The following is a 13,966-nucleotide window of genomic DNA, read 5'->3' on the forward strand; positions in this document are numbered from 1 at the left end:
TAGTTTGTTTCCTCATGGTCCTTGTGAAGGGGTCTGTTAGGGCTAATGTTTTCACCACTCTTGTCTGGTCACAAACCGTGCATCCGCCACATGGGTAATGCCCAGTGATGGAGGGGAGGCCCCAGAGTGTTCGTTGGGTCTCATTCTGCTTGGTGGGGGGCTAATGTGCACACTCACATCTTTCAGATTGCTTGTTCTCTTGAAGGCAAATCTAGGTCGGGGGAACTCTATTTCACCCATGTTAAGGATGCCCCAGTGTTTTTTGATGATCCCCTTTATGCGTGTGGAGTCTGGTGTGTATGATGTGACGCACTTGAGTGAGTCTGTGGGTTCTTTGTGTGTTCTGTAACAGGACCTCTCTGCGGTTGTTCAGTGCTCTCTTGGCAGAGTCCTTGAACAATTTGACAGGGTAGCCTCTCTGTTTGAGATTGTCTTCAAGTGTCTTGGCCTCTACTTTGCAACCGCTGGTGGTGCTACAATTCCGTCTGAGGCGCAAGAACTGCCCAAAGGGGAGATTATCTTTGAGGGCCCTAGGGTGGAGGCTTTGGTATAGTAGTAGGCTGTTCCGGTCAGTGGGTTTCTTGTACAGGTTGGTGCTGAGACCTGTTTGTGTCAGTTGTAAATTGAGGTCTAATAAAGGGTATGTTTCTCTCAGAAATGGTGTGGGTGAACCTGAGGTATTGGTTTTGTGCATTCACCCATTGGCAAAATTCCTCGCAGGTAGAGCAGTCACCTTTCCAGACGACCAAGATGTCATCAATAAATCGTTTCCATAGGGTGAGGTTATTGATATATGGGTTATTGGTGTTCCTGTTGGTATTCTCTTCGAACGTGCCCATGTAGAGGCAGGCCACGCTCGAGGCGAAGGTACTTCCCATGGAAGTACCTTGCGACTGATGGAACAGCTGTTTCTGGTACTCTAAGTAGTTCTCAGTTAGGGCCAATGTGGCACACCCTATGAAGAAGCCCCAGGCCTGGGCGCTAGCAAAGGGGTGAAACTTGTTTGCTGTAGTCTTTTAAATATCCTGAAAAACGAAATGAGTATGGGTAAAGAACACCGAAAACCCCGAAAATGAGCAAGGAAAAGATCAATAAAGAAGATCACAGAAAGGAGATTTGCTAACAGCCCCTTTCATGATCTCTGCCATTTGTTTAGCTCACTATTGTTTGGAGCTGTGATTTAACATGTGAAATACTTTGTGTTATCATTCTTTATATTCCTATGTACAGTTATTTACAGTTGGGGGCTTTACCAAAGGCCAATTACATGCTACAATTCGCCATTTACATACAACTACATACAAAAAGTAACAGTTGAAATTCAAGGATAGTCTCTACAAATGTCCTCACAGAAAATCTGAAATGTTAGTGCTACACAACTCTATATGTTTTGCCTTTATTAAGTTATGTAACGTGTAAAATAAGATATATGTCATTATTTATGTTAATGATTACTTATTCATGAAAACTGGAGTTCAGAAAGAAGACGGGGAGGTGTTTGGGGCTCTGTTAACCTTTTTGACTTTCACTTTCCCATCTTTCTCTGTACCTATTTAGTTTGTCCCTTATTAAGGAGGTGGTCCTCAAGTAAGAACCAATTCTTCCAAGGCATCAAAAAGGAGCAGGAGGGTGACCAGCTAACTAAAGATAGTGTCTTTTATATGCTCTTATTGGATAAATGCAAATGATCCTTAGAATGGTGGGAAGATTCTTTGGGAAAATTGTGAAGTTAGTTTGTGGTTTTTAAGAAGCCTTTCTGCATGGTAAAACTCTGTGATTGTTGCATATTTGATCTAACCATTGGATTGGCTTTAATTTGTAGTTGAATGTGTTTTTTTGCAAAATCCAGGGTATTTAAAATACATGAAAATGTGTGCTTGCTTATTTCAGCGTCCCCTGTAGCATCTTCAGAAAAAAATAGTATTTCAGAAGAAATATTGGAGGATAGCAGGCAAGCAGAACCTGCACAAGTGTTCATAGATGAGGTATGTATGTAATATATGATTTTCCTGAATAGTTAAATACTTGTTCACTAAAGAAGTTGCCAGCATTTGTAGATTTGAGTATTACTTCACAGTTGAAGTTGTTTAACCATGTCCATCAAATTTGTTTTTTTAAAATAAATTATTATTTAATGATATACTACACTTTTGTTTGTGTAGGACAAAATGGATAAGGCATTACAGTTGCTTCAAAGTATAGATCCCAAAGATCCCAAGCCAGATATGACCGAACTTCTTGATTTAGAAGGTATGTCATGATTTAACATCTTGCTCATGATTTTATTTTTGCAGAATTATAAAAATAGGTTTATGTTCAGCACTGCATACAGTGCAGTATTTTAATCTGGGTAATATTTTGTGTTCATTTTTTCCTTTCTTCTCCGTAAGTTGTGTTACTTAGAATTTTCTTCTCCTTTAATAAAATCCTGATTTTATGAATACATGTTTGTATAAAATTCTCAGTGTATATTTAATTACCTGGGTGAAGGCCTGTGGCTGCATATTCTCTCTCGCTTCTCGCTGCATTTGTTGCTTTATATGCAGTTACCGGGAGTCTCTCACAGGCAGTCGATTTTTGAAGACTAAGACTTGTGTCCAACTGAGCCGCAGGGAAGTAAGGAGCAAGGATAATATAGAGGATCGTAGCTGCATGGCAAATAATAGTTGTAGGAAGGTAGGAACCTTCTTCGAGCATGGTTACCCCCACTTTTTGCTTGGTGTCAGAGTAATTTTTACTACTATGACTGTGATACTGCTAAACAGGATCCCTGTCACTGTGCTTTTGCCCTAAATTTGACTTTGGTAAGGACTTCTGTCCATCCATAATTGGCTACTGGTGTACCCTTGTAAGTTCTTAGTGTATGGTACTAAGGTATCCAGGTCCTAGGTACTCCAGGGGTCTCCCATAGGCTGCAGCATGTATTGTACCACCCATGAGAGACCACTCTTAACTGTGACTACGACCTGCCATGGCAAGCCTGTGTGAGTTGGTGCTTGCACCTCTCACTACTGATATTAGTTTCCTTATATCTGAGATCACTACAGTTGAAACCTATAAGTCACCCCTATGGCAAACATTTCAGTCCTGAAAGGAGGGTGATTGGTTATAAGTGTGAGGGTACCCCTGCATGAGAAGGACACCCCTACAAACCCCAGAGTCGATTCTACAGGCTTTGTAAGTGTGGTCAGCCATTTTAATATATAATATGGACATCACTCATTACGAGATGTCTAACTATAGGTATATAGTGGCTGCACCGAACCCAGTCATGTTTGATATCAGACATCTTGGAATCATACCCAACACTGATTTCAGTGTTGAAAGTATGACCCCATATACTGGGATGCTCCCTTGGGGTACCCCGTGTACTACCAATTTCAGCCTTTCTTGGTCTGACAGCAAGCTAGCGATGCTGCCAACCACAGACCAGATTCTGCCCTCCTGCTGTTGAGCCAAACTCTAGCGGGATAATGTAGAACAATAGGTTTCCTGTTTCAAGGACTGCCTCCTCAAACAGGACTTAGTGTATTGGGCTTGGGTTGAGGCACTTGCCAGCTCCACCAGACTGCTTTCAAGGACACATTTGGTGCCCTCCTTGCATACTTCACTTTGAGCAAGTTGAGAGAGCTCTTGGCTCCCGCTCTGGCATGGAACGGGACAACGGACATGGGAGTAACCTTCTCTCTGTTCAGCCTCTCCTCTGGGAGGGACCCCTGAGTCGTTCCAACCCTTTCCTTAGAGTACTTAAGGGCTTACTTTGGGTGGCTCTTCAGAATTCGTCGTGGGACAAGACTCAAGCCTGAAACCACGTCCCTCTGCGACCGTCTGGACACATGGACTTCGCTGGAATTAGCCTTGATGACTGCATCAAAGAAGACTCCTGTTGCACCTGTGGGCATCAAGGACACCCAAAGTAATTTCCCTTTGAGTGAAGGAGTCACTCCCTTGCATCTGTAAGTACCACAACAAAGCTGACTGATCTGCTGCTTCTGATGTCCCATGACTTAGAAAGGCTCAGCAACACAGGTGGTGGTTCTACAACTCCCTCGAGGCCTGAACTGTCTTCGCTGCAATTGTGAAGCCAGTATCCCTTGTTAGAACCGCTGGGACCAAACCCCTGTGCACAGTGTTGAATTTCCGTTGGCAAGGCTTGTGGCTTTTCACTCCAGAGATCTTCGGGCTACAAGAAGCTCCAGCCTCCAGCATCTCTTCCTGCCAAGCACAGCATCTTCACTGCATCCTCTGCACCGTGGGCCTTCCTTCTTGATTAGCTGCTCGAGGTCCTCTTGCAACTCCTGTGCCTTCAGCCAGTGGGTCCCCTTGAGGGTATTCTTGTGTTTCAGTGAGCTCCACTTTTTGATCGGGCTGGCTCTGACTCTCCTGTTTGTGGCGATTCCCTTGGACCTTACTGGGCTCAATGTTGTTCCTTCTTCGCTTTCCACGCCTGTTGCAGCTGCCAGGGATGGTTTGTGCTCCCGCCAGACGCAGACCCCTTGGTTCTCTACTTCCGATGTGGAATAGCTTATTCATGACTCCCTGTCACCCTCCGCGTCTCCTGATCCCCACAGCTGCAGGGACAAGGACACTGTTAACTCTCTTGAACCCTCGTCTTCGGTGGACATTGTTCTTCCGAGAATCCAGGTCAACTTCGAGTGGCATTCCCACTGTTCCCTCTGCTTACAGGTTCTTCACCTCAAGAATCCTCCCTTGGATTCCACTAGACTCTTGCACAGTCTTCTCCAGCAGCATCTTTCCTGAAGTCCTCCATTGTATTCCAGGGTAGTTTCCATAGTCACTTTGCACCAATGCACCCAGAGTGCCTGGTGTAGCTATCCTGTTTCCTGGGGTATCTACGGGTGGGGTGACTCTCCACCTGCTCTCTTCCACGGGGTTTCTTCAGGGTCCACTGGGAAGGGTGCTTCTTCTTCAAACCTGCAACCGCGAAATCCCTGTTAACTTCTTTTGGTCACGTGGCTGTGTTTCCACTCTGGACACAGCCTCCGTGGCGTTCCTGGGTAGTTGCCTTGAGGGCTTCCTTGCGTCCCCAGCTCCTCTGAGTCTCCAGGTCCAAGTCCCGACCTCAGTCGCAGTTCGCATTCCACTTTTTTAGTATATGGTTTAGTTCCCCCTGGACGCCACTGTATTTTGTGCTTACTTACCTATTTACAATTGAAGTATTGTTGTGTATTTGTGTTTATATCTCCGGGTTGTAGATATACCAATTTGTTTGTGAGGGTTGTGTAATAAATAGACATATATTTATATATACACTGGGTGGTTCTTTTCCATTCAAACTACACTACATGATAAACTGTTGAAACAAGCTGCTTAACACTCCTTCAAGATAAACCTGAAGGCAGCTCTCCACAGCTACCACTTTGAGAGCTTTCAAAAGTTTTCAAAGACCACTAAAATCACCATAAGGGTTGCCTGGATTAGTACAAGGTACTTCACTTAAATAATTGTGCACCATATACTAAGCCAGCCTCCTACAATAGTGCATTTCAGTAAAAGTGGACTTTTAGCACTATGATGCTTTAAGTGAAAACAAATACTATAAGCATTGGTGTGTGGGATATACCCTTGTAATTGAAGGTAAGTAGTGTAGGCCATTTCTTCAGGGTATGGGGGACTTGAGCACAACCTAACAATCCTTATAATATTTGTTGTACCTGGAACCTCAAAAACTATGTATTAGTGCAAACTCAATGAATACCAGCAACCTCTTTGTTAGGCTTTTGCTCTCTAGAGGAAGGCATGCAGTTAACACATATTAGTTAAATTGCGGGGGGGGGGGATCCACTAGCGAAGGGTACCATTGGAAAGGGGAGATTCTCCCCTTTCCAACGATACCTCTCCCATGTGTTTTGGTGCTCGGGGGGCTGAGATAGCCCCTCAAGCACCAAAACTGTGAAACTGAAACTTATCCAGTATTGGGGTATCTTTCATAGATTCACATGCCTGAATCATTCCCCGTCGCCTAGGCGGAAGTCCCACGGTAAGTAAAAAAACAGTACCAAAGGTACATAACGATAGTAGGCCCAAAAGAATGGCCTGAGGCCTAGATCTTAGTAGCCTATCTACATCATTATGCTAAAAGAACCAAGAATTTGGTCACAACAAATCAGCTATCAGCACCCTCTAGAACCCTCTCTGCAGAGACAGTTCTCCTCAGATTTTCACCGTACGTCGTGGGTGAAGGAAGTCTCCCTGAGCTCTGCTCAGTTTTTTCTTCAGCTTTACTTCTTTTTGGATTTCAAGATCATACTTCATTTCTCTGACCCTATTAAGGCAGTAATATGGCAGAATGGCAGTAAACCAGGTAATAGACTATGATTTATGTCTAACCTTTTCCTCAATAACTCTCACGTTCTGAGAGATGAGGCTATTATGGGTCAGAGACTTCAACCTGCCACTTCTGATGAGGATGAGGAGAGGTCAAAGGGAGAAGTCGCGCCAGGAGCCTACTGAGGGCGCTCATAAAAGCCATAAGATTCACCTTGAGTCTTTATAGGCACTTCTTGCAGAGGATACAACTCCCTTTTCATCCCTGACACTGCATCAGGGAAGTCCTCTTGACCTGAAATTAGGAATATATAACATAACTCCATGTCTGCTATTACTGCCTTACCTTTATAATCCTCATCTACGATGATCGTCAACGACGGCCTCCTCTTGGATGGTCGTCAACGATGGCCTCTTCTACGAGGGTCGTTGACGATGGCCTCTTCTACGAAGGTCATTGACGATGGCCTCTGCTACGAGGGTCGTTGACGATGGCCTCTTCTACGAGGGTCGTTGACGATGGCCTCTTCTACGAGGGTCGTTGACGATGGCCTCTTCTACGAGGGTCGTTGATGATGGCCTCTTCTACGAGGGTCGTTGACGATGGCCTCTCATCTACGATGGTCGTCGACGACGGCCTCGTCTACGACGCTCGGCGACGACGGGCCTCGTCTACGACGCTCGTCGACGACGGGGCTCGTCTACGACGCTCGTCGACGACGGGCCTCGTCTATGACGCTCGTCGACGACGGGCCTCGTCTATGACGCTCGTCGACGACGGGGCTCGTCTACGACGCTCGTCGACGACGGGCCTCGTCTATGACGCTCGTCGACGACGGGCCTCGTCTACGACGGGCCTTGTCTACGACGGTCGTCGACGACGGGCCTCGTCTACGACGGGCCTCATCTACGACGGTCGTCGTCGATCACCTCGTCTGCGACGGTCGTCGGCGAGGGCCTCATTCGTCTACGACGGTCGTCAACGAAGGACGGTCATTGACGACGGCCTCATCTAAGGTGATCATCTATGGCTGCCTGATCTTTGATAGTGTCATCTACAATGACAATGCGTAGCTACGACAGTCGTCTATGACAGCCTTATCAAGGTAATCTCATATACATATGGCCTCATTTGTGAATAGCCTACACTACACATGGCACCTTCTATGAATGGTATCATTTATGGCTGGCCATCAATCGATTGCCTCATCTAGGAGTGCCTCAACTATGGATGATATCACCTATTTTAACCTCATCTATGATGGTATTGCTATGAGTGTCTTCTATGACAGCATCATTCTCTAACAATGGCCAAGTATGCCAATGGCCTCGTCTACCAATGGCCTCGTCTACCAATGGCCTCGTCTACCAATGGCCTCGTCTACCAATGGCTTCGTCTATCAATGGCCTACTTTAACAATGGCCTTGTATGCCAATGGCCTCGTCTACCAATGGCCTCGTCTTTCAATGGCCTCGTCTACCAACGGCCTCATCTGCCAATGGCCTGATCTACCAATGGCCTCATCTACCGATTGCCTGATCTACCAATGGCCTCCTCTACCGATGGCCCGATCTACCAATGGCCTCATCTACGAAGGGCGAATGGCCTTATTTATGTTACCCTCATCTACGGATGTCCTCACTGATGATGGCTTCATCTTCAATGGCATTGTATATGGCTGTCGTCTATGACAGCCTCGTCTAGGATGGTTGCTCATGACGGTTATCTATGACGTTGTTCTAGTCTGCAATAACCTCGCCTACATAACCATGTCTACGACAAAGTCTATGATGAAATTGGCTGCGATGGCTTCAGTGGTAACAGCATCATATATATTTTTAATGTAGTGGGCAGCAGCTAGATTTTGACTGCCAGCTACAGGCGAGCAAACAGAATATCTCCTTCATGGTTTCGAGGAGGTATGCAGGAAGATCACGAGAGTGGTACCTGTAATAGAATAAGTCTATTCCAGCAGCGTTTATGCGCATAGAACAGAAATGATGTGTACCTACTAGCAGCCAATCCGGTCTGATAGGCCACCGTACAACCAGATTCAGTAATTTCACAGACCGCTCAACAGCAATCCAAAATCCTGCAATGCCTATCGCCACACCACCTGACAAAGAAGGATGTCGTCTGGACCTTATGGGTAAAATTCTCTACTTTGGCAGCGGCCTCTAGTAGAGCTGGCAATCCTTTATCCATGATTGGTTGTTATGACCGTCAAAAGTGGTTGGACATAGCGAGTTTCAATGACCTCATTACTGAGGACCGAAGGCGGGATGCAGGAAAGATTCTTTTGGAAGGTGAACATGCCGCATCAAAACTTTAGATTGCGCCTTGAACATCGGGAACACCAACCTCCGTCACTTAGCATCTGAGGCAGGGCTTAGACGCCAGGGATGGCTTAAAGCTGCTGCCTTCAGCCCTGAGCAAAGATTCTAGGCATGGCCTATGATGAAGAGTTTTTTGGTTTGGTAAACATTTTAATGAAGCCCTCTTAGTTTTAAAACCTGGGACTGATACTGCATGATCATTAAGCACCCTTCAATATGGGCGCTGATCTTTCAGAGGAACGAGATGAAGGAGTTTTTTTTCTTCAATAGGAGGATACCAAAACCAACCGAATAAGCAGTATCAATCTCAGTACAGCCTTGCAGCTAGGCATCTTGCCGTAGATAGTCTGTCTAGTTTCTCCCGTCAGGGTGGTCGAAAGAGATTTAAGTATCAAGGCTGAGACACTAACAGGAAGCCATGATCCCCACAGGGCTCCAATCATTTTACACTTTTCTCGCGTGGGCCCGAAGATTTCAGGTTTTTGTTTACAAGCGACAGGGAACTATGTCAGACCAATGGGTTCTAAACCTAGTAACTAATGGCCACTCCCTGGAATTCTTCAAACAGCCATATATTACTCCACCCAGGGGTCCCTCTCCCCCTCGTTTTCACAACAATTAAGTTATTTAAACGAAGGATATTTTATGGCTTCTGTGGATGGAGAGGATGCGAATTTCCACATACCTGTCCACCCCAAACAGCACGAATATTTTTGCTTTCACGTGGCTGACGCCCATTATAGGTGCGAAGTGCTCCCTTTTGGGCTAAGATCGTCACCAATAGCCTTTCACGAAGTACTTGGTACCAGTGGCAGCAGCATTGAGATCTTGAGGAAGGCAAGTATTCCCCTGTCTAGACGATTGGCTGCTCAAAGGTCCTTCAGAACACGAAACCAAGATTGCCACAGTAGATGTACCCATCTCATCTTTTCTCTGGGGTTGATTCTCAACGACAGCGAATTGCAGTTAGGTCCTCTCCAAGTAAATGTATTTTCTCGGAGCAGGATTAGACACAATCCAGAATAAAGCATTCTTGTCACACGACCGCCAGTTGCGTTTTCAAAATTGGCAAGGTTGACTTCAAAAGGTCAGTTTCAGTTCAAATGTTTGCTTCGTTCCTGAAGATGTGCTCTTCAGCGATACATCTCGTACACTTAGCATGGCTCAAAATAAGACCTTTTCAGGAAGAACTACAGTTTCAAGAACAATAAACAATGGGTGCAAACCATTCCAGGGTTAGTTTTTACGACTGATGCCTCCATAAAGGAGGTCATCGGCAGGATTTGCAGAATTCAAGGAAAATGGTCTCAAAGACAAAGACAACTGCAGATCAACAGGCTTGAGCTCCGCAACGCTGTTCTGTCCCCCCAAGCATTCCTCCTGAGGATTGAGGGTTCCTCTGTGCTAGCCCAGACCGACAATACCATCAGCATGTATTATATCAATAAACAAGGAGGAACTAAATCAGCTACACTCTCGCAAGAGGTTGAGGAATTGTGAGGTGTTGCATTTCACAAGATGTCTTGAGAGCTGAACACGTCAGAGCTCTCCACAATGCTCTGAGCATGTCTCAGTCAGACTGTCACGAGTGGAAGCCGGAAAAGGGACAGGTGAACCCAGTGTTCCAAGTTTGGGTTAGCCGGCACAGGATCTATTTGCATTCAGAGAGAACAAGGAAGGCCAATATTATGCCAGCAGGTTCCCTTATCAGGGATCAAGAGGGAATGCCCTGTCCATGCAACGGTCAGGGGTTTGTGCGTACGCTTTTCCCCCAATACCATTGGTTCCGAAGGTGTTCTGTAAGATGAAGCTGGAAGGTTACCATCTGATTCCGATTGCACCCCGTTGGCCAATGTTGGTTCTCGGAACTTCTGCTATTGTTTACAGGCAAGCCCATTCGGCTACGGCCTGAGCCTACGATGTTGTCGGGGGATGGAGGCCAAGTGGTTCGTCCGGACCCACAGTCATTACACTTGCACGCACAGCTTATCATTTGTTAGAGTTCAAGGGCATCAACGTTTCAAAGAACTGTTGTGAAATTTTGGCCAAATCTCGTGCCCAAGGCACAATCAAGGCTTATCGCCTCAAATGGAAGCGATTTTGCGGTTGGAGTGAGGTGAATGCCATTCACTCAATTACAGTTACTGCAGAACAAGTTCTCCATTATCTGCTCTTCTAGCCAAGTCTGGGCTTAGTTTTTCATCGAACAAAATGAGTCTTGCCGCTCTTTCCGGATTTAGGAAATGTTAAAAAAATAAAATAAATAAATAACTTTTTTCTGCTCGTCGGCACTTGCCAAACAGTTAATGAAAGGGCTTTTCCGAGCCTTCTCTCCAGTGCGAGCACCCTCCCAGAGTGGGAACTCGGCATTGCTAGCGCAATTAATGCAGTGTACATTTGAGCTGATCCATAAACCAGATCTCAAATTCCTCACCTGGAAGGTGACCCATTTACTGGCTCTTACCTCGGAAAAAAGGGTTCGTAAGAACACAGTTTTCACTATAAAGGAACCCCTCATTTTTACATTTTCCTCGGAACTATGTAACCCTTTGGACAAATCCCAGGTCCATTCCTAGGGTACCAACACAATTTCACTCTAACGAACCGGTAAGATTAAAGACATTCTTTCCGGATCCATGTGCTCCAGCTGAAAGAGTAATACACTCGCTGGAGGTTTAACGCTGTTTAAGATTCTAACTACAGAAAACTAAGGATATCAGATGATCCAGCCAGCTGTTCGTGGCTTATGGTTAAGCAACTCTTAGAGGTCTGTGACAAAGGCAAGAATAGCCAGATGATTAGCATCTTTTCTGCCATGACAAGGCTAACAAACCTTTGCAGAGGAAAGTCAAAGCTCTTTCCGACTGGAACAGTATCAACATTCACAGCTTTGTAGGCTGGAGTAATTCCAGAAGATATGTGGAGCTGTGACATAGAAAAATGTCCACACATTCACGAGACATTACTGCCTTTAGTCTACATGTCAAGAAGATTCAGCACTTGGACAGGTGGTGCTACGCTACCTTTTTTCCTTAATACCAGTTTCTGTTACCCTTTGGCTTTTTAAATATTATCTATGCTTGCCTTTATTCATGATATACATGAGGTTGTGCGATTTTAACATGTTATTTTTATATGTACTTTAGTACATATATTGGATGTGTATGAGATCTACATATCCATGTTTGGACTTTACTATGCATGTCTCTTTAGTTCTTATAACTCATGTTTTAACTTTGAAGGTTTGCATTATCAAGCCTCTGGTAACAAATAATGGATGCAACTGGGAGTTTATCAGCACAAGTCTCCCACCATCTGCAACCGACTGTATACTTGGTATACTGCTTGCTATTCTGATTCAGGCATGTGAATCTATGAAAGATACCCCAATACTGGATAAGAAAACAAGTTACTTACCTGTAACTTCAGTTATCCAGTATTGGTATCTTTCATAGATTCACATGCACCCACCCTCCTCCCCGGAGAGTCAGTTCTCTAAGTTCGGGATACGTGTTCCCACTTGTGCTACGAAAATCTGAGGAGAACTGGCTCTGCAGATATGGTTTTAGAGGGTGCTGGATAGCTGATTGGTTGTGACCAAATTCTTGGTTCTTTTAGCATAATGATGTAGATAGGCTACTAGGATCTAGGCCTCAGGCCTTTTTTTTGGGCCTGCTACCGTTATGTACCTTTGGTACTGCTTTTCTATTTACCGTGGGACTCCCGCCTCGGTGACGGGGAATGATTCAGGCATGTGAATCTATGAAAGATACCAATACTGGATAACTGAAGTTACAGGTAAGTAACTTGTTTTCTTAGTTTCCGTTTCGTTTTCATTGTAATGATGACAACACGCCATGCGCAAGATTGTCTTTGCAATGAAAACCCCTAACAGGTCTCGGGAGGTTGGGCAAGCTCTCCCTCACCTCCCAAGGCAAAACAAAATCATTTGAAATGCAATAGGTCTCGCAACAGTAGGAACACCACCTCATTTAAATCCAATCATTGACCCATCCAACGCCAACAATCCGTTCTCACGACCCAGTCCTAATCCTGAGGAGAACCTCCTAGCCACCTGGGGTTCAAAATGCTTTGGCTCCAGAGTATGGGTTAACCAACACAGGGCATTTCTCGAGGGAATCAGTTTGAACTGTTGTGTTTTCCCCACCTTCAGACATTACCTAATGTAATTGTGTAACCCTATTACTCATGTCACAGGCAGGACAGCAAGTGTCAAACATGTTAGTGTCCGCCTAGTGCTAGTTTGTAAAAAAGGATTGATTAAATGTACTGTTCATGATTATTCTTTTTGTTTATTTTTGGTTTTGATTTCTGCACACTGTGTCCAATCACAATAGTGTTGTTTTAATCTGTTTGTGTATTTTTATGCAAATGTTTTACACTCTCAAAGTGCATCCAAATGATGTGTTGCCCATCTAATGGCATGAAATGATTGGGTTAATTTGCTCTTAAAGAAAGTCTTAAGCGGAAGTGAAATAAAGCACATAGACTTTAGCACAGATTGTCTAAGGTTCTATTTAACTTGATAACAACAACCTATCTGGTCGCCTTGTTCGTTTGAGGATTTCTGCTCCTCCTGCCATTTTGGTGAGTTGACGTCCATTGTGTTGAGTCAACACACCAACAACAAAATCTAGCAAAAAGTGGTGGTGACGACAATAAAAACGTTTTTTCCCACATCTCCTATTTTGTATTGATCACAGTCCTGATCAACAGTGATTTTAAACATAATTAATAGGGCATTTATACATTTGGCTTTGTAAAGCTAAAGAAATATGTCTGTGTGTTATATACTGCTTGGCTTCCAAACCCAACAGGAATCCACAGCTTTTTATATACTGTGTGCATTAAAGATTTGCTGATTCTGGAGAAATTTAAATTCGCTTTTATTCAAAGTTACTAAAGAATGTACTTGTGTTTTAGATGCCTGCCAACAGATGTGTCCAATGATTGATGAAAAACTTGAGGAAATTGATAGGTGAGCCATATGGTTTATTTTTGTTATGACATATGTCCTCCTTAGAGAGATTTGGTTTTATCATAAATCGCCCCATGTGTTTTTGCTTGTAATCTTCTGTCTTAACTAACCATTTGTCTTGATTGTTGGGAGTGCAGGGATGTCGCAATTTATTTTGAGATCAAGATGATTACAGCCAACTACTACCTTCTTTAGTTTGATGGGTTTTCCCATCTGTTCCCCACTTATCATCCCACTCACCTTGTCACCCCAGCCCAAAACATACCTCTTAATGAACTTGGTTTTCCTTATTCGAAAACAGACATTGGTAAATTTATTTATTTATTTGCGTGTTTATATAGC

At 44.4% G+C, this 13,966-nt stretch overlaps 1 protein-coding gene across 2 annotated transcripts in view; it reads left to right on the forward strand.

Moving 5' to 3' along the window:
• Nucleotides 1-13,966, forward strand: part of LOC147731591 (signal transducing adapter molecule 2-like) — a 520,259-nt gene that overhangs the window by 261,054 nt on the left and 245,239 nt on the right. For both annotated transcript variants that reach the window (XM_086956701.1, XM_086956702.1), the window contains exons 9-11: nucleotides 1,891-1,985; nucleotides 2,163-2,250; nucleotides 13,570-13,624. In XM_086956701.1, coding sequence (XP_086812827.1) covers nucleotides 1,891-1,985; nucleotides 2,163-2,250; nucleotides 13,570-13,624 — 238 coding nt within the window. The remainder of the gene's footprint in view (nucleotides 1-1,890; nucleotides 1,986-2,162; nucleotides 2,251-13,569; nucleotides 13,625-13,966) is intronic.

The sequence above is a fragment of the Lissotriton vulgaris genome, chromosome 2_1 (genome assembly GCF_964263255.1).
Source record: "Lissotriton vulgaris chromosome 2_1, aLisVul1.2, whole genome shotgun sequence".
In the NCBI taxonomy this organism is placed as follows: domain Eukaryota; kingdom Metazoa; phylum Chordata; class Amphibia; order Caudata; family Salamandridae; genus Lissotriton; species Lissotriton vulgaris.